Source organism: Emydura macquarii, unplaced genomic scaffold (assembly GCF_026122565.2).
Source record: "Emydura macquarii macquarii isolate MOO-44397 ecotype Brisbane River unplaced genomic scaffold, CSIRO-AGI_Emac_v2 contig_306, whole genome shotgun sequence".
Classification (NCBI taxonomy): Eukaryota; Metazoa; Chordata; order Testudines; family Chelidae; genus Emydura; species Emydura macquarii.
Genome location: NW_027130443.1, coordinates 13,120,958 through 13,147,301, shown reverse-complemented (window position 1 = coordinate 13,147,301; position 26,344 = coordinate 13,120,958). Strand labels below are relative to the sequence as shown.

General features: G+C 41.8%; 1 protein-coding gene across 2 annotated transcripts; it reads left to right on the top strand.

Annotated features, from left to right (window-relative positions):
• The first annotated feature begins 138 nt into the window (after window positions 1-138).
• Window positions 139-26,344, top strand: MAU2 (MAU2 sister chromatid cohesion factor). 2 transcript variants are annotated; one of them, XM_067560292.1, is made up of 19 exons: window positions 139-183; window positions 1,261-1,278; window positions 1,537-1,602; window positions 2,348-2,443; window positions 4,260-4,354; window positions 5,637-5,664; window positions 6,238-6,393; window positions 6,626-6,772; window positions 7,938-8,028; window positions 8,738-8,841; window positions 10,552-10,629; window positions 11,287-11,352; window positions 12,455-12,538; window positions 13,656-13,705; window positions 14,023-14,100; window positions 14,608-14,719; window positions 15,917-16,007; window positions 20,659-20,786; window positions 22,422-26,344. In XM_067560292.1, exons 6-19 carry the CDS (start codon window positions 5,662-5,664, stop codon window positions 22,494-22,496), a joined length of 1,263 nt encoding a protein of 420 aa, XP_067416393.1. In that variant the 5' UTR covers window positions 139-183; window positions 1,261-1,278; window positions 1,537-1,602; window positions 2,348-2,443; window positions 4,260-4,354; window positions 5,637-5,661; the 3' UTR covers window positions 22,497-26,344. The 2 variants fall into 2 exon arrangements, with proteins under 2 accessions (XP_067416393.1, XP_067416386.1); XM_067560285.1 differs by lacking the exon at window positions 139-183 and adding an exon at window positions 373-756.

Genomic DNA, 26,344 nt, shown 5'->3' with positions numbered 1-26,344 from the left:
CCGGGCCCCCAACTGCCGGATTCGGCCCCCCCCGGGCAGGGCTGAGGAAAGGGACTACAACTCCCATGTAACGGCGCGCGGGAAATCCCGTTGTGAGCAGACAGTTCTCGCGTAATTTGTTGACGGCAGTGAAGGACAACATTTCCCAGGAGCCTGTTCGCGGGGCATGGGCCCTTCTCCCGAGTGAGTGCCGCTCCGCTCCGCTCCGCTGCGTCCGCGCGGGATTTGCTCGCCGTTCTCGCGTGACCTATGCTCGGCGAGGCCGCCCGGCGCTGGGAGGCCGGCCAGCGACTCCATGTCCCATGCGCCCTTGCGCGGGGAGCCGCTGACCCCTCCCGAGGCCCGCCCCCGCGTTGTGGCGGCGGCCCTGAGATGGCGGCGGTAGCGGCGGGTGGTTCGGGCTCGGCGGCCGGGGCGGCCCCTCAGCAGCAGCCGCCGCCGCAGCAGACGGCGGGGGGCGCGGCGGGCTCGGGCTCGGGGGAGGCCGGTGGGGGCGGCGCGGGGGCCGGAGCGGGCTCGGGCGGCGGCGGGGCCGGGCCCGGGGGCGAGTCGTGGTACCTGGCGCTGCTGGGCCTGGCCGAGCACTTCCGCACGTCGAGCCCGCCCAAGGTGCGGCTCTGCGTGCACTGTCTCCAGGCCGTGCTGCCCCGCAAGCCGCCGGCCCGCATGGAGGCCCGCACCCACCTGCAGCTGGGCTCCGTCCTCTACCACCACACCCGCAACGGGGACCAGGCCCGCGGGCATCTGGAGAAGGCGGTGAGCGGGGTGGGGGGGGGCGCTAAGACGGGGAGGGGGGGTGGCGGGCACCAGGAGTGAGTGGGGGGGGGCGCTGAGGCCGGGGGGGGGGTTGGCGGGCACCAGGAGTGAGTGGGGGGGGCGCTAAGGCCGGGGGGTTCGGGGTTCGGGGGCAGGAGAGGTGGGTTCTGCAGGGTGCTCCCGGGTGGAGGCTGCAACTCCCCCCGTGGCTGACCCCAGCTCTCCCTGTGCAGGTGACCGGCGCCCTGAATGCGGGTCAGGCAGGCTGCTCTCCCCCTCTCTGCCCCAGCCCTGCTCGCTACTAAGTGCCTTACTGAGCCAGGTGACAGGCCACTGTCTGTGGGGGAGTGCAAAGTTTCATTCCGTGGAGGGAGACCCTGCCGAGGCCCATGGTCTGGCTATGGTAGATTTACCAAAGAGATTGTAGAGAGAGAATGGGGCAGTTTCTTAAATGAACCCTATAGGATCATGGGCTGCGAACTAATCTGTTGTCTTCTTTTACAGTGGCTGATATCACAACAAGTATCCTTTCCCGACCACCTGGAAGTATAATTTTACTAGCTGAAAACTGACTTTTATGGTCGGGATCTAATACAAAATATTTCTGCAAACAAAGCTGGTCAGAGTAAATCTGATTCCATGTTTTGTAGGTAGCTCTAGCCAATTCCTTAGATGTGGGCTTCTTTCTTAAATCTTTTAAGTTTTGTCTTGGCATATTGAGCATTGATTGGTGGAGTAATACAGCAAAGTTTAATATTTACTTAACTCTAATGCTGCTAGATTCCCCAGTTTGAAGATGTTAAATTTGAAGCAGCAAGCCTTCTGTCTGAACTGTATTGTCAAGAGGTAAGTGTGTTGTGGCCACTTCTATAATATGGTATTTGCTGATCTTAAGTGCCCTAACGATGTGAATGAAGGGTTTTTGACATTTTAAATACATTTTTTTTATATTAGAACCATATGTACACACATCAGTAACAACATAGTGTGAATCCTGATTATGGGTGGTCTCTGGTGCAGGGAAGTTTCATTTATAGTGAAGTAACATGGATGTTTCAAAGTGTTTCAATATATCACGTTATGCTAGTTGAAATTATAGTTACAGTTAAGCAGTTCTGTGATAAAATGAGTTTATTATCCCAACTTATTCCATTACTAGTTGTGGCAGAAAGGACAGGCTAACGTATTGGGGACTGCCTGAGATGCTTTCGTTATGCCCCTTGAATATTTTGGATCAGATTTACTAAAAGGCCTTTAAAAGGGGTCTGCAATTTTTTCAAGTAAGCCCATGTGTGTTCTCTAGTATGCATATTTGTGCACATATGAAGGGTTATATCAATGAACAGGTGGATTTATTTGCTGATGTGGCTCAGCATGTCTTTGGAGTACTGAAAATGTGATCACTCATGTCAAATGTTTGTTTTCAGTTTTGTTTCAATTTTTTTGCTTTAAGAATTTTTACCTCTTCGTAGGTTTTTAAATAGGGAACAAACCAGAATACCCTTAATTAAATCTCACTGCTTTTAATGCTGAAGATGCCTTATATTGGTTGGTTTTACTGTTGACTTTAAGGTACATATTTTTATTTCAGAATTCAGTTGATGCAGCAAAGCCTCTGTTGCGTAAAGCCATTCAGATTTCACAGCAGACTCCATACTGGCACTGTAGACTACTTTTTCAGCTTGCAGTAAGTATTATTCAGCTTACAAAGCTGCATAAAAGGACTGTGAAAATGGCAGGAAGAAAGTATAATGCAGTTGTAAATTTCTAGCTTTTTTTGCAAAGAAGAGAGACTACTGCTGTGCTGCTGTAGAAGCAACAAGGCTTGAGTGTCTCTTAATACAGTGGCTGGGACTAGAGTAAATTGAATCGCCGGGGAGTGCTTCATGTTGTACTATTGTGACAGACTTCAGTGGAGCCTAATGCAGGCTTCCTTGCCTGTACTGGTGGTGGTATGGCTGGCAGAAGAAGGAGAGCAGGGGGTGGGAGGAAGAGGGCGATCCTCAAACTCTAGCAGGGACACAGAATCCTGGGAACAGGTGGAAGAATCCCCCTTCAAAATGTACGTAAAACAGAACTCTCCCCATAAAGCCTGACTGGATTGACTAGTGACTTTCCTACCTGAGGATGCTGTGATAGAAGTGTGGGTTCCATTGTTCTCAACCTGCCCTAACATTCAAAGCAGAACTAGGTTAGAAAGTGGAATTACTGTGAAGGCCTCGGATCAACATCAGAAGTTTTACTCTTCCTGTTTCGTAAATGTTCCTAGGCCTGGCTTCAGTCTCATGTTTAACACTGCTGGTTTTTGGGCATCAGCTGAGAAGAATCTTGGAATTAGAAAGTGTGCTTGACACCTTGTTCTTTTGCTGTACATCTGTTCAGATAACTTATCTATTGGATATCCCAGCCTGTGAGGATTAGAAGCACATCATATCATCCAAAGAGTTTACAGACCAACCGAGCAATGAGAGAGGCAGGTCATGCTCTCTGCTGGACCTGTACAATTGTAGAGATCATTATTTGGCAATATCTGTTCCAAGATGTGCCTTTTTTCAGCAGTTACTAGATATGCAGAATACAATGAAGGCTCTTTGATAAGAAGTGAGGAAAATAGTTTCTCTTTAGAAGCACTTTCTTTCAAAGGGAGCTTGCCAGACTATTCTCTCGAAGGATGTCTTAACAGTCACCTGTGTTCCTCTTCTTCCCCCGTTTTGCATAGGCTCAAAGAAATTGGACAACTTAATTCCTTGAAAAGGACTTCTTGTGCAGTTTGAGTTGAGATTTTGAGAGCCTTGCATTTCTGTCAATTAAGGGACAAGTGTTTGTTTCTCAGTGAGCTGCGTGCCTGAGTGTACTTATAAGAAGCTTTACCTCCAGTTATATTCTGTGAAGGAATCTTCCTACAAGCCCGAAAAGTGTTGCTGGTTTTGTGGCATGTTTCTTTCTAGGGTCTTCCTGATCAAAGGGCCTGAAATCTTTATTCTGTTGCACATTCCACTGAGATGAATTGGCTTTTTGACTGGAGATTGGGAAAATCCAGTTACAGAAACTAAGGATGCATCACAAAAAACCCTACACCTCTCTTTTTCCTTCTTCTCTGGCCTGGAGCATTGAATCTCAGGTGGTGCTCACAGTCTTTGATAGTGCCTTCCCTGCCAAAGGAACCACTGCTGTTTTTGACTGTGCATTGGGTTTAGATTAGGCTGTATGTAATTTACTTTATGATAACTTGGTTAAGTTTAAAAAAAAAAATCAACCATGCTTTGAAGGAGCTTTTATTTGAAATGTTCAGGACTTTTTTCAGAAGAGCAATAGGAATAGATTCCTGAAAAGGCCTTCTATTGTGGTCAGGTGATATGTAGAGAACTCCTGTAAAACAGTTGTATCAACTTTAACTTCATAACAAAATGTCCAATTGTAACAAGTACCTAGAGCAAAAAAGAATACAAGTTTGATTGATTAAAAATACTAGCTTGAAAACTGACCAATTTTTTTCTCTCCAGCAATTACACACACTTGAAAAAGATTTGGTATCTGCATGTGACCTTCTAGGAGTTGGAGCAGAGTATGCCAGGGTAGTAGGGTCAGAATATACCAGGTATGTTCCCTTCACCTACTTCTCCCAAACATTTTAATTTATTCTAATTTATGTAGAGATGCTGGTTGCAAATGAGCTTCTGTAAAAACCCATCATAATCAAACCAGCTCTTCTCAGGTGTTCTGTCTCTTAAATCTGAGTCTCTTGCTCTCTCCTATCCAAGGCTGCTTTTAGCAGAAAGCAAGCAGCAGCAGCATCTGCCAAATCTCTGGAGAACCTTGTTCTTAAACAGAACTTTGTTTGGCCTCCTCATCTACTCACACCTTCCCAACATGCAGGTTTTAGCCTGTGGCTCCCTCACAAATAGAGACCTTCCATGTCATAGATACAGACCTAAAGCCCCAGACTCTTTAATTCCCTGGCACTGTGATTTAGACTCCTTTTTCCAACTTTAAACTTGCTTTCCTCTTCTAGCTCTGGCAGGAACTTTATTGCTGTTTTGAGTGGGCCCAGAGATGAAGGACGACAGGAGTTTCTATGGGCAGGTCTACACTACTGTTTAAGTCAACATAATTTACAACTCTCGGGTGTGAAAAAGCTGCCCCCTCAGTGAAGCAAGTTACAGCAACCTAAGCGCTGTCCACGCTGGTGCTGTGTTGGTGGGAGATGCTCTCCTGCCGACATAGCTTCTGCCTCTCGTGGAGTGGAGCTCTCATGTCGGCATATATTGTCTTCGCCAGACGCGATACAGCAACACCAATGTAGTATTTCTAGTGTAAATTAGCCCTATGGTTTGGTTTGGTTCATAGTCAGCAAAAGTTTGCTTAAACCCTCTTTTCCCACTCCACACATTGTCTTATAATTTACCTTATGTTGTGTCTTTTACATCAAAGGTACTCTAAAGTCCCACAGCATTATTGAAGTCCTAGCATCCAGCCAGTGCACCCAGCATGCTGCATAGTAATGAGGGAGGGCAAAGTCTGACCAAGGACACCTGTGCTCTGATAAATAGAACCATGGGATCATGGCCTTGCAGAACAGGCAGGACCTCTTTTCATAAGATCTCATTTGTAAGACCCTCAGGTGGTAGACTGCATGGTCTAAATTTACCACGACAGGTGAAGGAAGGGCTGAGTTGGTTCTGCTAGATTTTTGTCCCATGGTTCCAGGCAGCCTAAGCATGATAAGGGGTGCCTATCCCAATAGCTTGTTTCCTCTGACACAACATAGTCCGTGCTGAAAAGATCTGCAGTAGTGTCTTACCCTGAGTTTTCTTTCATGAGTATATTTTGTTCAGTGTTGTACCTTCTTAGAGCTATGACACAGTTTTGTTTTATTTCAGGGCACTGTTTCTGCTAAGTAAAGGGATGGTAAGTTGGATATATTTAAGTGTAACAAGTAAGCTAACAAGTGACTACTGTTACTTCAGTACATACACTTTAAAGGGACAAAATAAAGCTATTGGTCTTGAAATTATATGTCTGATTTGAATGTGTTATGTGCTTTCCTTGTGCCAAGCATATTCTGCTTCATTTCTGTAAGTAAGCATGATGTGTTAAATACATCTGAAATCTGCTCTTTGGCATGCAGGATTCTTACGGAGTTCAATGTCTTGCTTGTTCACAATAGCAAAGTACAAGTAGTTTTATGAAGAAACCAAGCACCATTAATCATTGGCATATCCCAGATTAGAGAAGTTGATTGTAATCAGCAAAGAAGCCCTTTCGTGATGCAGGATGAAAGGTCCAGTAACAGATAATGACCAGTTCTTTTTTAAAAAAAGAATGCCTTTAAAATTAATGTTCTAAGACTACAGTTACGGACTTAAATAAATGAGACTCGACATTCAAAAGTGAAGAGCACTCAACAGCTTCCACTCCCCTTCACTGAGCATTTAAACTATTCATTCTGAACTGTTTATATGAGTAATACTTTTCTTATAGCTTCTTCTAATGGAACGGAAACTGCAGGAAGTGCACCCACTCCTTACTCTGTGTGGACAGATAGTTGAAAACTGGCAAGGAAACCCCATCCAGAAAGAATCATTGCGTGTATTTTTCTTGGTGCTACAGGTGACTCATTACCTGGATGCTGGGCAGGTATGTGAATGATAATTCTGCAAAGTTACATCTTTGGGAATCAGGGAAAGATTCCTGTCCAAAAGGCCGTGGGGAGTTCTGAAATTACTGTATCACTTTATGCCTTAAAGTAAACTAAACTCTTTAAGGCAAGGACTGTTAACTGTTTGGCATGTTTACTGATCTCTATAAATATTCAGGTGTTGTGTCCCAAATGGCATGGACTGTGTCTGATATGAATCAACTTTCACAGGTGAAAAGTGTGAAACCATGTCTGAAGCAGCTCCAGCAGTGCATTCAGACCATATCAACTCTTCATGATGACGAAATTCTACCCAGCAACCCAGCAGATCTCTTTCACTGGCTGCCGAAGGAACACATGTGTGTGCTGGTCTACCTGGTGAGATGCTTTTGTTTTACTTAAGTGGACATTATTAACTAATGAGATGCAGGTTATATGTGCTCATTCCGTACACAGGAGGACCTTGTATCCAGAGCATGATCCAGTGTACAGGCACTTTAATTTTTTAAATGTGTGGAATTTATCATGGTTAAATATGGACTGAATGCACAGTACAGAGCAAAGAGTATTTACTTCTGCCCTCCCACGTGCATACGTTCTTCTCTTCTAATGCTTAACTCTTGCTCTCCACAGGGATAAAAAAGATGCAGTTCATGCTGTAAGTTCAAACTTACTGAGGTCAGAGTATGGGGACTTATGGCTTAAAACAACCATGGTCTGAAAGAATTGGCCAGGAGAGCTTGCCATTCCCCACCCTGTTGTAGTGTGTGTTAAATGCAATGTTTTTAATGCAATAGCCTTTTGCTTCTAGAAACCAGAGTGGTCACAAGTAAGCATAAATCTGGTGCTCTCAAATCTAGTTCCTAATGATCCAAGTCACCAGATGGTGAGTTGCAGATCACAATCAAGGTCTTTTAAATAGCAGTGTGTGTCATATGTTGTGGGAGACTCAGCTGGGAAGAGCAGTTAGTTTATGTGGAAGTTTAATGACCTAATATGGAGTTTCGCTCTGGAAAGTGACTTTGCAAAGATGGCATCATGGTCATTGTGTTAATTTCCAGCCCTGCCAGCTAAAGCTGGGATCTGACGGTCAAGTGGTTTTTGTCTAGCTTGTCCATAATTTCTGGTAATAAAGGTTTTGCAGGCTGCATGTTGCTTTGTTGTACCTTGTACCATTAGATTGAAAATCTGGTCTGCAACTTTATTCGCCTCAGTGAGAGCAGCATTCAAAGGGGTTGTACAAGAAGCCCTAAAAAGAAACTTAGTTAACTGACATTATACATGAGCCAAGTAGAATCCAGTTCATTCTCCAAGAGCTATATTGGTTCTTCATGACTGACAGCAGCAGAAGCTTATTCTTTTAACAAAGCATGGAGATATGACTCCATGTTCCTGAAACTAAACTCATTTTTTTTTTTTAAATTGACTAGATTTCAGGTTGAAGATTTAAATTGTTTTGACTTGAGTTCTGGAGTTTGGCTCTAGGCTTTCAGACCCTTTTGAAAAGGTTAATTTTTCCTGTCTTTCTTATGTTCTGTGGCAGGTGACAGTGATGCATTCCATGCAAGCAGGTTACTTGGAGAAGGCACAGAAGTACACAGACAAAGCACTCATGCAGCTAGAAAAGCTAAAAAGTAAGTATGGAGATTATTGATCTATCGATGAGTTGCAAGGTACCTTTATCTGATGCTAACATAGAAATGTCAAAAAATGCAATCTGCTTGCAAGAACAGGCACCTCTAATGCAATTGATCTGTTCAGGGTTACTTCCATAAACCTATGCTTGAGAATTTACTGTTCAGCTGTAAGAATTTTTTGCTCTGGTCTGAAACTTGTTTTTTTTTTTTAAAGCTGAGCCCGGAGCAGGAATTCCATCCCATACATTTTTATTGGTTAGCCTGCTGAGTTATAGGTGTACAAAAAGATTAATTTACCAGTTCCTAGCTGTTTTTAAACTGTTTTTTAGAATCTGGGTTATCTAAATCACTGGACTATTCAAGATCTTGCTTATCTGAAACAAGGTCATGTTCCCTAGGGGTTCAGATAAGTGAAGCTTGGACTGCCATTCTTTCCTGCTCAAGGGACAATTCTCCTTTAAAAATAGGTTCACTTCCCCAGTGGCAACTGAAACAGTAGGTGGGAGCTAGCTGGCTCCTCCAGTGCCACATATTCATCAGGACTTCAGCATATAGACTTCTGCTCAGAAGTCTGTGCTGAAGTTTTGTTGAACTGTTGGCATGAGGGAAGCTGGCTGTTGGTAGTTACTTAGGGCCTAGGCTGTGGGGTTAGGATGTTACAGTACTATATAACTTTGTTTCCTGAACACTTTGCTTCCCTCTTCAGTGTTGGACTGCAGTCCTATATTGTCATCTTTCCAAGTTATTTTGTTGGAACATATTATCATGTGTCGGCTTGTCACGGGGCACAAAGCTACAGCACTGCAGGAGGTAAAACTGTCTTTTGATCACTTCTGTGCTCATTTAAGCTTTTGAATATTCATGAATCTTTGCAATAAATGTTGGTTTAAAAATATGGAAATTTAATTTCCTAATAACACATTCAGACTCACTGGGATACCAGTCGTCCCAGTCTAACTACTAACATGCATAGCAGTGTCTGGGAATCTTTAACAAGACACTGGCGAGGTTCTGAAGCCTTGAAATTAAACCACCTTCCATTCCTCATTTGGGAGCACTTCAGAGATTTTACTCATGGGGTTTTAAAATAGTATAGCTTGCTGATGCCCAGAGCTGAGTTCCAGATATTTTCTCCCTCATCCTCTTTTCTGTCACTCTTACCTATGCCACCATACTCCCTTCACTCAGACCCATAACTGGAGGTTGTCTTAAACTTTTCTCTTTTCCCGACTTCCATGTAGTGTCCAGAGCTTGACACTTCAGCCTATGCATATATAAGATCCAACTGTTTATTTCTATTCATATATCTAAAACTGTCATCCAGGCTCTCCACTCCATCTTGACAACTGTAACCACTTCCTCCAGACACTCGCCTGATTTAAAAAAAAAGAAAAAAAAGAAATGCAGTTGCAATCCCTCTGACCATGTCAATCCCCCTTTGAATCCTTCCAATGGTTCCCTGATCTCTATTTGGCTCAAGATCAGGCATATTGCTCTGGCTTTCCCAGCCCTTCATAACAATGCCCTTCCCTACTTACCTTTGTTTTTTTTATGTCACCTCTTTCTTCCTCCCCTCTGATGGTAATACCAGTCTCAGCTACTCTTTTGTCCAGTCTTCCCCCAAATGTGTCTGCATTTTGTTCCATAAATAACATTAAATGGAAGATGTTTTCTGAACTGGTCCACTGACCTTTCAAATCCTTTAACACAGTGGTTTTCAGCCAGGGCTACACGTGCCCCTGGGAGTATGCAGAGGTCTTCCAGGGGGTATGTCAGCTCATCTAGATCAGTGTTTCTCAGCCTGGGGACTAGAAGTTGTGGGACGGGTTTAGGAGAGTCGCAAGTGCAGGACCGGCATTAGAGGGTGGTAAGCAAAGCAATTGCCCGGGGCCCCACACCACAGGGAGCCTGTGAAGCTAAGTTACAAGCTTCAACTCCAGATGGTGTGGCTTGGGTTCGGACTCCTGAAAGGGGTACAGTAGTCTGGAAAAGTTGAGAACCACTATTTTAATACTTCCTACCACAGCACTAAGAAGAAATTAATTAAGTAATAGTGGCTGAATAAAGGAGCAGTTGGTGATAGTTCATGTTTTTCTTACTTAACAACCCCCCACCCCCCAAACCTTTAAATATTTTGTCCCTCTCTTCCGTCTTTTTTTTGTTTGCATGATGTCTTGGATTGTGAGCTCTTTGGGACGGGAACTATGGCTTCATGTAGATGGACAGTGCCCAGCACATGATAGGAACTACCATAAAGCAAATAATACTGAACACTAACTGGTACACATCCCAATATAGGGAAGAGCATATACACACTGATCCATGTGCAGCTTAGCTTGCAATATGTTTGGGCTCTGCTTTAAAGGTGCAAGACATAGCTTAACTTAATTTTGAGCAAAGCCCAGCAATAGGTTGAAAGCCTCTGACAGTTCAGGCAGTTGGGATGTGGGGGCCAGCTCTAGCCTAGACATAATAAAGAAATAATTGGTTTAATCTCTTAAAATATTTTTTTTCTAACAGATCTCACAAGTCTGTCAACTCTGCCAGCAGTCTCCCAGGCTGTTTTCTAATCATGCTGCGCAGCTTCATACTCTCCTAGTGAGTACATGCTATTACTGTTGAACTTTGGCCTATACATAGCACCATACCTACAATTCCACCTTAATTATTACAGATAACTGTTGTGAGTGTAAGGATGCAAATCTCGGCCTGTTTTTTAGACTTGCATCAAGCAAGGCAATCATTTTAGTAATTGTATAGAACTCCTGTATATTGCAGCAACCTGTCTTTTAGGCTAACACCGAGCATCTTGTAACAGCCGTAGAATTGTTAAATATTTAAACTTTTCTTTAAAAATATAGCCCATTTAATTATGGGAGCTTTGCAAGTGAACATCCACAAGGTATGTTGTATGCTTTACGCAATGCATTTTGGTAACAGAATAAGCTCTAGTGATTCACTGTATGTAGAATTGGTATTTTTAATTCTATATGAAACAAATAGATTCTAAGAATAAATGAACTTTACAATAATGTGGTGAGAAGGTGGCAATACAGAAATTACTTGCTCTTAAGTTCCCAAACAAAACTGAGGCTTATTAGTGTCCGGCATAACACGTATTAAATTGTTTTCCTGTTAACGCCCTGTAACTCAAGGATTTAGTGGATCAAACTTCCGACCATCTCCTTTACTTGTAGGATTGCAATTTCACTACAGTTACTAGAATACTTAGTCTAAAACACAATTCTTTTACAGGGGCTGTACTGCATTTCTGTTAATTGCATGGACAATGCAGAAGCACAGTTTACTACAGCACTGAGGGTAAGATTTAATGCTAAAACCACTTGCTGTAGCTTTATTAAATGTAGAAGTAGGTGCAGAATAGATTTCCCCTCAATTTCTCTAGGCTCTATCCTCTACTAACCTTTTATATGAAGCAGCCATGGATATTGCTTTATATCTCCTTGGGTAAAGCAATGCTGCCTTACCCAGGTAAACATCTGAACGGATCATTCCAATATTCCTGTTGAGAGGTGGAGGAATAAGACTTGAGGGGTGCAGAGCCTGTCATCACTGGTGCTCACAACTCTCTCTTTACTAGAATGGATTTACATGCGCTATTTGCCTGATTGCCTTCTATGAAGAGGTGACTGGCTCTGTGGATGAGGGAAAAGTGGTGGACGTAATATACCTTGACTTTAGCAAAACTTTTGATGCAGTCTCCCACAGTATTCTTATCAGCAAGTTGAAGTATAGGTTGGATGAATGGACTACAAAATGGATAGAGAACTGGCTAGATTATCGGGCTCAACGGGTAGTGATCAATGGCTCCATGTCTAGCTGGCAGCCGGTCACAAGTGGAGTGCCCCAGGGGTCAGTGAAGCACTGGAATGGGTTACCTAGGGAGGTGGTGGAATCTCCATCTTTAGAGGTGTTTAAGATGTAGCTTGACGAAGCCCTGGCTGGGATGATTTAGCTGAAGTTAGTCCTGCTTTGAGCAGGGTGTTGGACTAGATGACCTCCTGAGGTCCCTTCCAACTCTAATATTCTATGATTTGCGGCAAGATCAGAGGATCCTGTTCTCAAAGGGCTGACTTAGCAGTTTAGTCTCGTCCAAATTGAGAGCACTTTAGTATGAAGAGACCTAAGAAAAACTAAGATGAAGCAGCAAATTCTTAAGGAGCTTGCAATAATGAAACAAAACAAAGAAGCCTCACTGCAGGAATGTGTTTTGAATTTAACATTTATTAACAGCTTCTCAGAAATAAGCCTGTGTATGAATGCACTTTTGAATGTCTATATGGTTTGGATCTTTTGGGCTGAGCTATTTTTGTCTTGAGAGCTGTAAACATGCTGCTTCCTAACTAATACCATGTCAGCCATTTCTGGTTTTGGTTTGTATTTTATATTCTTCTCTTTTTAGCTCACCACACATCAGGAATTGTGGGCATTTATTGTGACAAACCTGGCCAGCGTGTACATTAGGGAAGGCAACAGGCATCAAGAGGTATGTGACTGGCTGCTTCTGATTTATGGCTTTCCAAGGTGCACATTTACAAGAGGGAAACATTTTAGGCCAGCCCTTTGATTATTCCTTCTTGGTGCGCTTTGCCACAAGGAGGAATGCTTTGTTGGGTAGCAACCCACCTGATCAACATAGTGTCATTTATTAATATTACTTACAGGCACTTGGGGGTATGAGTTGGCTCAGTGCAGACCATTAAAGGAAACTGGAGCATTTTGGATCCTACAGAAAGGTGTGGTTTGGATATCTGAGCACAGCAGTGGGAGCCAGGAACTTCAGAATCCTAGTCTCAGGCTTGTCACTTCTTCCTCTGTGATCTTGAGCCAGTCACTTAAGTTGTCTGTTTCAGTTTCCATCTGTATCCAAGGGCGATATCTATATTACAAGGAGTTTAGTAAGAATTAATTACATGATTATGAAGTGTTTTTGGAAATGGCCATATGCAGGTGCTAATTATTACCCACCGAGAACTGACCAACCAACCTTCTTCCCAAAGAAATTTACAGTAACTTTCAAGTGTCTATCATTTAGAGAGCAACATTTGCGTATTCTCTTTATGTACCACTTCATATTGGTTTTGTTAGCTGCTTTTCAGAAACAGTCCTTTCAAGTGTTAAGTCTTTTGTAGACACATTGTACATTGTCATTTTCAACAAGCACAATCATGAAGCATATTTAAAAGGGAAGAGATAGGAGAATGAAAATTAGTCAACTTAATTTTTTGGTTAATGTCAAGTTCTGGTTCTCATTAATTAGCAAGATGATTCAACTTTTAGGTTGCAAATACTCTAGTCAGATATATTTCCATTAAAAGTCTTTCCAGTGAAACTTGAAGTTTCATGCTAACACTTACGAAGTCTTAAAAAAAAATAGAAAATTGTTTTTTTTTTTAGGGTCACAATTGAGCTAATGGTACCCTTCCAAGGTTGGAATGTTCCATCTTTTGTTCTAGTCAGTAACAGCAGATGTTTGCTAAGTTTTTTTATATAACTTGCAGCATTCTACTTTGTGGTGCTTCCATTAAAACACTTGTATCTCGTACTGTAAGCTAATACTGGTTAGAAACAATTTTTTTCCCATTTCTGCTTCTTGACTGTAGCTTTACAGTTTATTGGAAAGGATAAATCCAGACCACAACTTTCCTGTAAGGTAAGGATTCTGGATACCTCTTAAATGTTATTTTTGCAAGGGTGTTTGTGGCTTTTGACTTGTAAAATTCTTTTAAAAAAAAAAAAAAAAAAAAAAAAAAAAAAAGGGGGGGGGGGGGATTGTGTGAAAAGCAAATGATCAGCTTTTGATGTCCAGGAAGGGGCGCCTAATGTGTCTTAAATATGACAATTTTTTTGACCATTGGCACTAAGAATTATGCTTTGATTTGATGAAAAGTTGGAAAATAATTCTTAGAATGTATCACACATCTAATTATTGTATAACTCTTGGATTTAAATTTATCGCTTTGTCCCTAGCTCCCACTGTCTCCGAGCAGCTGCTTTCTACATCAGAGGTCTCTTCTCCTTCTTCCAAGGAAGATACAATGAAGCAAAGTGAGTGCAAAGTCAGTGCCATTTGGAAAGGGGAAGTGAAAGGAGAAAAGGGCTCTTTCATGCAAAAGTGGGGGGGAAATGAGGCCTTTTCAGACCTAACAGAATCCTTCTCCCCTTGAATTTGCCCAGGCTAATTTAATACTTGCTGTTTTACTAAACAGGAGAGATAAACAGCTTAGAGAAATTCCCATTTAGATTTTCTTCTCTCTACTGCTTTGAACTAACAATATCTAGCATTTTTCATTAGTAGATCTCAGAGCACTTTAAAAATGTCTGTATTGTTATATCCATTTTACAGAAAGGGAAACTGAGGCACAGAGAGAATGTGCTTGCCCAAAGTGTCACAACAGGTCAGTGGCAGAGCTGGGAGTAGAACCCAGATCTCCTAAATCCCAGTATTGCCCCTTGATTTGCACAGTTAGTCGTTCTCTTCAGGGTTATAGTTATTACACGTGTTACATATTAGAAGGAAAGGAGAATATTTTATTTTTTGTTCTGTTTTGGTAGACGATTTTTGCGAGAGACTCTGAAAATGTCAAATGCAGAAGACTTGAACCGATTAACAGCATGTTCTCTTGTACTCCTGGGTCATATATTCTATGTGTTAGGGAATCACAGGGTAAGCCTTTACAGTCTTCAGTATTTCTGCTTGTTTTACTTGCTATTTGCCAAAAAGTCAATGTGTTTTGTAAAAGTAATGTCTTAAGAGCTCCACATATTGCAATAGTCCACCTAAAGCTGGCAGGGTATTGACTGTTCAATTTGTGATTTGCATGTTTAGTGGTATGTTGACAAAGCCATGACATTTGCAATCTATTTCAGAAGATTGTATTTTCATGATGTTTAAAGTCACTTGAAAAGAAGATCACAGTAGAGGAGAAATAGTTTGAACTAGATTGTTTTGGAAAGGATTCTGAATTCAGATCCTCATTTTTTTTTTAATCCTTGTGCTGTGGCAAGATGATGCATGCAATATTTTCCCTGCTATGTCCAGTAGATGTACTCTACTTTCTATTGTGTAGAAAGATCCCAGACCACTTTACACTGCACTTTAGGGGTCACTGTCCTACCATAGAAACACAGCCACCTCCTGTGTTGGGACATGGCAGCCATTTTGTGGCTATCAAAGTTGCTCCAATTTCAGCAATAACTTAATGTTTGTAATTATTGGTGATTTATATATTGAAACAAATTCCTTGATAATAGGTCACCTGCTTTGAAGAGATTAGCCTTAATTGATCCCTTGTACAGTTAGCAGTTCTGTCCCTCTGCCATCTCAGTCCTCATTCGCTTTTCTTATGCATTAGGGAGTAGTAAACTTTAACTCTGAACTTCCAATATGTATTCTACCCGTGTCAGACTTAATGGCAGTTCAGTATGTCATTTTCCACATAATGGATAGGCTGTGTGTTCAGGTGTTTGTAGTCCCTTCTAAATAAATCCTGATACCTGATGTTTGGATTTACTTTGCTGCCGCAGATCCAGCAACTGATGAAATAATGAAACTGGAGTTACATAGAGGAATATAATCTCACATGAGATGGGTTCTAATAGCCCAGGAACGCCACGGTCATGTTCCTACATAGGTAGAAATTGCCCTCAGTGGGTCTTACCTCATACATGAGAACAGTGTTGGGTTAAGAGTTAGCTAGATATTCTATGTGTTGGTGAATATCGGAGGCTGGGAGGTGTGTTTGAGCATTCCATTGTACAACTTGTTATACAAATTTCACATTTTATGGAATATTTTTATATCTTAAAGAAAAATACCTGGATAAAATGACAGTGTTTGACCGTAATATGCATTCTTGACTAGGAAAGTAATAACATGGTAGTACCAGCCATGCAACTTGCTAGCAAGATCCCAGACATGTCTGTGCAACTATGGTCTTCAGCTCTGCTGCGAGGTAAGTTAGTCAAAGTGTAGTTCATACATCTGTGTTCAAGACAAGCAGCAAGTTGAGTTCTCGGTCTTAAACAGCGATAGTGGCAGGGGGAGAGGGGGAAAAACCATGCTTCTCAGTTCTAAGGCTTACCAAGAAGCTAGTGGCATAAACATCTTATGTACTCAACAAGTTTTTTAGGATTGTTGTGTCTGGAAGACAGAAGTGTTAATTTTGTGACCATCTGTGCTCACATTTAAAGTGCATAGAAAGTAAGTGGTTCTTTCAGAGACGCTGTGCAGGAGAAGTTGGTGGTCAGTCACTTGAGTGTCAGAAATCCTGACTACCAGTATCTGGCTGTGCATGTGCTAATGCGGCATCTCATTTGCAGCTGGGCAGACTTGATGCCCTGAGTTTGGGCAGAATTATCTTGGCCAAGACTTTCAAAAGGGACAGGTTGATTCTGAAAGTCCAAATTGACACCTTAAAGAAGCTTGATTTTTCAGAAAGTTCCGAGCATCCACCCTCTGAAAATCAGCCCCACATAGTTTCTCCAGATGGACACCCAAAATTGCTAGTCACTCTTTTTTTTTTTTTTTTAAATCTTGGCCCTTGGTGTCTCATTAGCAGCCTGTAATTTTTAAGAAGCTTTTTCTCCTACTTTTTCAGACAGCTGCACTAGCTCCTAATGGTTCCCACTATCAGGCAACTTGTGTGCTGATCTTATTTGCCCAGAAGTACCACCACCTGTCAGTCACTAAACAGGTGCGATTGCCAGAGGGAGAAGATCAGGATATATTGACTGACAGTGGGGACAGTTATGAGCTGTGCAACACAATCTGGAAAAAGAGGCAGGAAATATTTCTTATGGTGGCTTTTCAGTGCCTGCTAGCAGGAGTGGTAGTCTCAAATCTTAATGTCAACTTTTCTAGTTGAGTATTAGGGTGCAAGGTGAAAGAAAGGAAGGTAAATTGAACCAGAAGGAGGGAGAGATGATGGTCAAATGGGAACACAAAAAAGTAAACCCTAGGAAAATACCAGAAGGACGCTTACAGCAGTTCCCAGAGCCTATTGAATCTTGACAGCAGCCCCAGATTTTTTGGATGCTGAGATCATCCTTGCATGTTTTGCTACAGCTGTAGAATCACTAATGCCTACTGTTTAGTGTCTCCTTTCATGAACAGCTTGTAAAAGGGATGGAAGAGAATCTTGTATTGCTATCTAGCAATCCCATGTGGCTAGCACAAGAGTGTATTAAATTCATCCAGAGAGATTTATCTAGTTCTTGACTAGAAAGGCAGGTTAGCCTGTTTTAAGGCTGAGAGGGTGAATGAATGGGCAGAAACTTGGGTAGGATTCTAAAGAATGTTTTCTCCTTCTCATATGTAGTTGATTCTCTCAAAGTATCCCCTTTCCAACATTATTCATTGTGCTTCACCCTGTCTTGTGTTCTGGGCACTATCATCCCAGGTAACTTTTTTAAAAAACAATTTAGGTGCTTGAGGGAGAGCATGATTGCTAATAAGTATTGTATTTACTGCAGAATAGCACTGCTGCAGGTCTCTGATGATAAAAGATTGAAGACAACTTCTTTATGCATAAATAATCTTCAGTTAAGCAAAATGATAGCTGCTTATTCAGCCCAGATTTCCCTTTTGGACTGCAAAATAATGCAGCTTTACCTCATAAATTCCTCCCATATTCGCATCATAGAATTGCTGATGAAAAAGCACTGGGTTGCTAGTTGCCTAGAGTACTCTGGAAAAATGGAAATGCTAAAGGCAGATTGACACCCTTAAGAGCGCCCTTCTCTAATCTGCATAGCATTTTGAAACTTCACACCACTACTAAACATTGCAGTGATCCTGTCTACCTTCAGCCTTTTTTTACACCTCTTCCTACTTCCTCGGATTCTCTAGCATGGTCATCCTCACATGATTTCTGACCATGTTACCGCTGTTTGGGATGAGAGCTGCCTTCTCTGCAGTTCCTCCCATTGGGAACGGCCTTTCTCTGTTTCTGGGCCTTGCTGACTCTCTCCATCTCTTCAAATTGCATTTAAAAATTTAACATTTTTCTCTTGTGGACGCAGATTCAGTAACTTTGGCTGTATTTCAGCTTTAGATGTGGAATATGGTTTAGTTGAACCATTTCTGATGCTGAAAAGTTCCAGAGGGGTAGCTGCGTTAGTCTGTATACAGCAAAAACAACAAGAGTCCTGTAGCACCTTAAAGACTAACAAATTTCTGCGGTTGTGAATAGGCCTCATCTACTCTAACTGAATTGACTTTGTTAGCACTTGCCCTCCCCATTGTTGTTTCTTACCCTTGGATGTATATTTATACCTCCCATCTGTGATTTCCACTTCATGCATCTGATGAAGTGGGTTGCATCCCATGAAAGCTTATGCCCACAGAAATTTGTTAGTCTTTAAGGTGCTACAGGACTCTCCTTGTTGTTTCTGATGCTGTATATTTAACTGGTCTTGCTTGCTGTAATGTCTGTTAGATACCAAGTAGCAATATAAGAACCCGTTCAGTGTGTGCGCCAACTTCCATCCTACTTTGAGTGTCAGTCATAAGAATTTTCTGTATAAACAGAGATATTTAGTATCAAAACAAAGTTCTTCAGTCAACTGATATTAGAGGAGCCTGGAAAATCAAATGGAGTGTGTATTCTGTTTAGGGTTGAGAGGGAGACTGGCAGGCATCTTTGGCAGAAACTGACCTTTGACCTTCGGGGCAAGCAGAATCAAAAGTGGGTAATGCCTAGAGTGTAAAGTAAAGGCAGCTGTGACTGCTTTCCCCCAGGCAATGCCAAAAAGAGTCTGACAAATGTGGAGAGGGACAAAGCTACTAGAAGGAGCATTTACGCACCAGGACTCCTGTGTGCAAAGTGTTACTACCCCTCCAGACAATGCTTCAAAATATGTGAGCCAGAATTGTGTGCTCTTTTGGCTTAAGTCTTAGCTAAAAATGGGTGAATTATTTTAAATGAACAAATATTATAAAGGGTGAGACAGTGATGCCAAGTTTCAGCCTGTAGTGAATTAAAACAGTGCAGTTTTCAAACCCCACAGAATTTAGGGTTTGTAATAGAGAATTACAACTCAACTTTGATTAAAATCAGCACTACTGTCAGGTTAATACGATTTCTTGTAATTATTAAGGCATGCAGACCCACACTTTTCCCAGTAGATGGCACTGTAAACTAGATACACTGTCAAATGTTGACACCAAGCACATGTTTTCTGTTCAAGTAAGAACACTGCATTACTGATCCATGTGGAGCTACTGGGGTATTGTCCATGTGGGTTGAAAATATAAAACGAATACATTTTGAGGTGCACACAAATAGAAATTTTGAACAGGGAAAGATGATAGGTTATTCAGCAAAAGTGAAACTGTCTCCTGCCTTCTCATTGTGCAGAATAGGACAGTGCACTAGTGGGGAATGTGAGATGTGACTGGCATCAAGCACTGTAAGCATATTGTGTTGAATATTTTTTATTTTACACAATATCTAAGCTTAATCTGCGATCAGATGCAAGTGTGCAGCCCCCACTGAAAATACTGAGAGGGAGTGCCTATGAGGGTAGAAGTTAGCCCCGAATGTAACTTTTGGATGTTTTGGTCCAGTTCTGTCTCCCCTTGCCTTTCCATTAAGTAGCTGAGGTAAAAGCACTTGCAGTGCATCTCATTGTCTTGGTAGCTATCACAGAGTGCTTTAGGATGAGTTGTAAGGGTAACAAGAGAAGTAAGTGTTTGTTACAAAGGACCATCAATTTAAACTCACTCTTCCACCCAAACAATCTACCTGCTATAGCTACAGGTAACACCCAGTGTTACCAAAATTGTAAATGGGAGGGTTTTCTCTACTAGCTTTTCAGTTTGTTTACTTTGTGTAGTAAGACCGTACTTTGGCTGGAAGCCTTAGGAGTCAAACTCCCACTGAATACCAGTAGAAGTTGGGTGCCTAATTCACCTGGGTTCATTTGAAAACTCCAGCCTTTGGTCTGGTCTACACTAAGAAGTTAAGTCAACCCAGCTATGTCACTCATGGGCTGTGAAAAATCTGCACCGCTGAGCATCGAAGTTAAGGTGACCCAACCCCCAGTGTAGGCAGCATTAGGTAAACAAAAGGATTCTTTTGTTGACCTAGTTACTGCCTCTTGGGGAGGTGGATTGCATATGCCGAAGGGAGAACCCCTCCCGTTGGTGTAGGTAGTGTGTACACAAGAGCTACGGCAGTGCCGCTACAAGTGTGTCGCTGCAACATTTCTAGTGTAGACAAACCCTTTGTCATTACTTTCTTTGTTCCCCCTTGCTGAAAATTACTTTATAAACATCCCCAGTGCAGCAGAAACACCTTTAAACTTTTCTGAGGCGTTGTTACAAAAGTATAAGGGCATGCTATTTAAAGGGCATATTTTTGAGGGGGAGGATATTCAATTTAAAAAACTTTGGGTTCTGTGTCCCTTGAAGGTGGTGAGTGTTTTAAAAAGTATGAGACAGGAAGTAAGTTCCACATGGGGCTACACAAGTGACCTGCTCTTCCTCCAGCCAATAAAAAGGAGCATTCTTAGGCAATAAAAAAGCCATCTGCCTGAACTGTCAGCCATTTAATCTTTCTCTCAGTACAAAAATGTGACATACTCCACTTTTTTCACTTTCAGATCTGAACAAAGCCTGTGGAAATGCAATGGATGCTCATGAGGCAGCACAGATGCATCAGAACTTTTCACAGCAGCTTCTTCAGGACCATATTGAAGCTTGTAGTCTTCCAGAACACAACCTAATTACGGTAGGCAATCTATCTTTCAACAGTGTGGTGTGTGTTTAAAAAAAACCAAAACATGCTGGTTTCTTCTCTTGTCTGCCACCCTTCCCCCAGCACATAGGCATCTCTCTGAGTCGCCAAGCTTTTGGCTACTTCCTAATATTTAAAATGGACTGATAACAGAAAAGAGAAGTGGAGGTCAAATTAATGAGTTAACTTTTATAAAGGCTATTAGGTTGGTGATGTCTTTATTTCTCAAGTGTGCTTTTCCCTGGGTGCCACTGATTATTTATTGCAAGAGCAAAGTGGCTTTTGTAACCAATCAGCTGGTTTATTTTACTTAAAGTTCTTGCTTTCAAAAGCAAGAAACCAGTTATGTTCTAGATCTGTTATGAGATTATAGTAGGGCTCCCAGACCTTTGATCTGAGAGTAATACTGTCTTGTACATGGCAAGAAATACCCACTACTATTGACATTTATCCCATGTTGAGATTTTCTGTGCCTAAATAGAAATGTCTTTGTGTAGCCAATTTAGGTTTTGGTTTGATCTTGTATTTTGTATTTATACAGATATTGCCATAAATTGATTTTTTTACCTGTTTGAATCTTCCAAAGTCACTTACATTTCTAACAGAACTAAATAGTGTCTTAAATTGGAACCCAGAGAATTACCTTAACCTCTGACTCCTTAACTTTGACTATATCCATGTCAAAATGTTCTGACACTCAAATTGTTTTGGAAAGGTAAAGACGCAACCCAAATTTTCAAAAATTTTGTTATTAATTTAAACCTCTTTCTTAACTTTTTGGAGACAAAAAGAGGGAGAATGGGGAATAGGAAGAAACCATTTCATTGAGTTCTCTGCAGTAGGTCCCTTTAGTGATTTCCCAGAGGTTGGAATGTTTGAGATATACCCTCTTGTTTACAAAGATGCCCATAGCAATTGTGTGATTCTCAGGAGCACGTGTATATAAATAACCTGCAATCCCAGAGGACACAGATTTCAGTGATAGCACTGTGCTAATGACTCCAGTTTGATGTCTACCTGCATTGCTGAATGATCATAATCCATGTTCTGATTGCATAGGCTAGTTAGTGTGGATTGGAAAAAATGTATAATGCAAAAATTAGTTATCTGTGTAAGCAAACTTCGTAAAATATAAAACACCCAAAGTTATTAAGATGCATGAGGAACAGGCCTTTATTGAATTTAATTTTGGTTACAGCTTGAGCATTTTAATGGACTTGGAGACAGACTCAATTTGGGGCCCTATCCATCAAATCTATACTTCTGTGAGTGGTTTCAGGATTGGACCTTCACATTCTTATGAGAAGGAACAGGAAATTCATTCACTCCATAGCTTGTCCATCCCAGGTCAAATGAAGTAACAAACAAATGTTTGAAATTAAATTGGATGCAGGCATGACTGGCAGTTTGAATAGCAGCATTTTGTCTCTGTGATGTATTCTAATAATGGGAACGTCTGACAGATGAAAAACAAACATTCTGGTTCTCAACTCCTTTTGATGCACTCACTTTTATTATCTCAGTGTGGTAAATATTGTATCGCCAATTTTTCCTTTCTGGCCTTGCTGTGATTTTTCCCCCCTCCCAAGTAGTGAATATAGGATTGTCATATAGTGTGTTGTCTTTCAGTGGACGGATGGACCGCCTCCTGTACAGTTTCAGGCTCAGAATGGACCTACCACCAGCCTGGCCAGTCTCCTGTGAAAGAGAGAAACTACCAGGACAATGCTTAAATAATAATTTTCCAAAAACTTTTCTGCAAAGAAAACAGCAAATTCCTCTTCTAGCGAGGGCCTCATAAGAAATGGATTGATAATCACGTAATGTACATTTCATAGACATACAAAGCGAGAAGGGCATTTTAAGCTGCTTTTACATAGCCTGTGTGAACATACAGCTAGTTTGTGTGTATAGACACATTCTGGTTTTAACTTGTTTTCCTCTTGTCCAGAATTAAGGTTTAGACAAAGAGGAATGCTCGTTTCTTAAATTGGTTAGATGTTTGTTTTTAAAAAAGACTAATAGAAAATGAAGAGAAAATGTGTTCAGATTGGAACAGTGATCATCTAAATATTTAAACCCTACCTGAAATGATGCATGCCTGCTTTTATTGTTTTCTGTGCTCTTTACTCCCTGTGAGTAACTGGATATAATCATGACTGGCCACAGGGTACGGCAAACTTCGGAAGTTGGTTCATGAGATGGCATCCTTTCTTCTTATTCTGTATCAAGGCTTTGAGAGTGCCAGGAGTATTGGAATCCCATAATGAAGGCAACAGTTAGCTCATTTACTAGTTAAATTTTTGAGTTGGGTTCTGATAGTTGGGTAATCATTTGCAACCATTCTGGCCCTGCCCTGTGTTGGGGTGGTGTGGCGCTCTACTGTCTTATAGGGAGCAGGAGGAGGCATTTCACCTCCCAGGTGCCAGCTAGGTTATGTGCCTGCTACTTTGCCCATTTGTTTGTTGTTGGCCAGTTCCCCACTGGGTGCGACAGAGTCATGGGCCACCCAACTCCTCTACTTTGTGGGTGCTATTCACTCTCAAAGGAAAAGGGAAGGAAAAGTTCCTGTAGTGTTCTACCTGATTCTTACAAGTGGGAGAGGAGAAGTATCTTGCATCTTTACCACTGCATCCTCATAAGGGCTTGGCAAAATCTGTCCATCATGATCCATACAGACTGCTGTGTGGTTTAGGGTAAACAGTCCCCAAATCTGATGTGAATGTCTGCATAGAAGAGGCTTCTTACAATCCTGCATCTGGGAAATCTTGCATTTCCAAACTATTTTCCATCTGCGAGGCAACTTTTTCTGTTTTGTACCTCAGTTTTTGGAACCCTGCTGCTGGGAAGTTACTGTGTTTCTCTGTTTCACTGTGCTGCCCAGCTGTCTACTAAAATAGGAAAGATGTGGTCAGAACTTGGTCATGTCCATTCTGCAGAGTAGAGTTTGGGAACTGTTAATTCTGTAGAGTAGTGTCAAAAGCTTGTAACTGGGATTCCAGCATGTTGAGTGTAGAATGGTGTAAAGGTCACCATACTCACTGGGTTTAAATATGTTTTCTCCTTTTTGGTAGCTCTGCATATTTCATTAAGAAAAATACTTATTATCAAGATTTCTAACCAGATGAGTACTGCTGGTATCCCAGTAATATTTGTGTGGCTTTTTTTTAAAGAGATGCTAATCTTATCTTTGGGGTAACTTTCTGATCTTGAAATAGTTCAGTCTCGCAGGAGTGTTTTTTAAACTTCTCTTGAGGTGGTTCTTCCCCTCTTCAGCAACCTGGTATTTGCCAGGCAACATGTTACACTGCCACTTGCCTTCTAGAAATTAAACTCTATAACTTGACCATTGAGCAATTTTAAAAAAAATGGGACAAAAATCTGTTTTTGTCCATGTAATGGTGCGGTTTTGTGCTCCCTCTGCCCGCTGTACTGCAGCTGTTTAACCCCCGTTCTCAGAGTTGTGCTGATGCACAAGCCATGGTAATTTTAGGCTTCATTAGATACACATTAAAGGGAAGATTATTGACTCCAGAAGTGGTGGGGGGGAGATTCAATTTCAGGTCAGCAGAGCAGTACTTGATGCAACATAAACTTAGTTTCTTTCCAGAACTCAAGATAAAGCCCTGCCAGCTCACAAAGATGGGGTTATGGATATTTTTATGCAAATAAGCATCCCATGCTTCTCATAGTTATGCAAATAGAAACTGTTCCACAACATTTTTGATAGTGTCTCTTCTTTTAAATCAACACAATGTTCTGTGGATGTTATCTGGCTTTTTGGCCCAGACTGGAATGCCGTTCTTGTACCCAAGGACGGCTGTGCTAGTTGATCATGGTGCACGCTACGTCGGGTGTTCTTTGCCGAGTTCCTTTGAATTATGCACAGTGCAGCGTTCTCTTGAAGGGTCTCGGGTTGACAGCTCTGGAGCCAGAAACCCTCTCTCACCATAAGACAGCTTTGGCAGCAGCACTGTGAGCTTGCTCGACAGCACCAGTGTGGCCTCACTCCTCACCAGGAGGATTCTGTCTGTTCTGTCGCTGGCCTTTGATGGGACTGCCAGCAAAGGTGCCAGATTGTGATATGTGCATCTGCCACTAGGAAATGTACTGGCACAATGCTTTTCCCACAGGCCACCGTGCAGCTGCGGTACTGCAGTCACTTTGTTTTTCATCCAGAGATGTTGAAGTGAATGGCGCCATATTCCATATGTCATCCAGGCCCCTGTCTTAAGATGTCCCTTCTTAAAGCCCACTACCTTTACTGTGGGGCATGATGCAATTAGTCTTTCTCATCCATCTCTGGCCAGATTTCCAAAAGGGCTGAACAGACGCCCGTTCCCATTGAAACACCTATGGAAAGTGGCTATGTTCTCCATGGTGTTCAGCACCTCTTCTCCTCCCCATGATTCTCAACTTCTGGTTGCTGACTTGTCTTTAAAATATGCCCCCAACTGGTCACTCTTGAAAATCCTGTGAAAGAATCTTGGTTGAGAACGTGTTTATACTTCGTGTTTGGATATGATGTGTTAAAGAATGAAGCCTCTACAGAATGTGGGGGAGTGTGCATCTGTCTTGGTTTCCCACTGATAGGAACACCCTTGTTCTATAACATAATATTCAAATTAATACAAATATTTTTTAAAAATTCCCTACAAAGATAGGCCTATTCAGGTGATCCAAGTGCTGTTCCTTCTCTAGGCTTCTGTCATCCACCATAAACTCTTTATTTACCCATCATGTTTCCATTCAGCTGAAAGAAATACATTATAAATGTTAGTCAAGCAAATGCCTATTCTGTGAAGCGATGCAGAGGGGGGAAAACAAAACACAAACTTGTAGAGTGCAGACGATTCGGTATGGTTCACATTAAGGGCCTCCGAACAAGCCAGGCATGTTCACTGAGTCTACACAGGTAGATTGGCTCCCTTAGCATTACTGCCGTCAAGCTCTCGGGGGGGGGGGGGGGGGGTTATGCCTCAAAGTCTTAGAAGTGGTTTTCAAGGCTAAGGGTTATGAAGTGTCCATGTATTATCCTCTGTGCAGCTCTTCAGTTTGCAGTGATGATTTTCCAGCTGCTTGTTGGCAAGACCTTGGCACATATGGATTGCTTTGTTCTATCTGTAGAAATTATAGAAAACTGGTAAAGTTATAGAAAATAACCATGGGAATTCCTGACTAGCAGCACCATCCTCTGTTGTCGAAGCAAGTGTTGGCATTTCCAGTCTTCTCTGGACAGAATGGCATGCTAGTTCATGCCTGTTGACAACTGAGGTATCACTCACCATGGACCCCTACTCTGTTTGAATTCAAACTCCCTTCCCTTTCTCCTGCGCTCTTCCCATGTGCAGAATTTTACAGACTGTGTACATTTGAATTAACCTGGTAATTTTGTATCTCTGAAATTCAATGTACATTTGCTACAATGTACAGTGCTTTTGACTACACTTGTGTATTAAATTATTTAATAGTTGTTTGCTTTTCAATACATTTTGTATGTAGCACAGATTAAAATAAGGGTCTCAACTTAAATTCTTTCTAATTTAAAAATG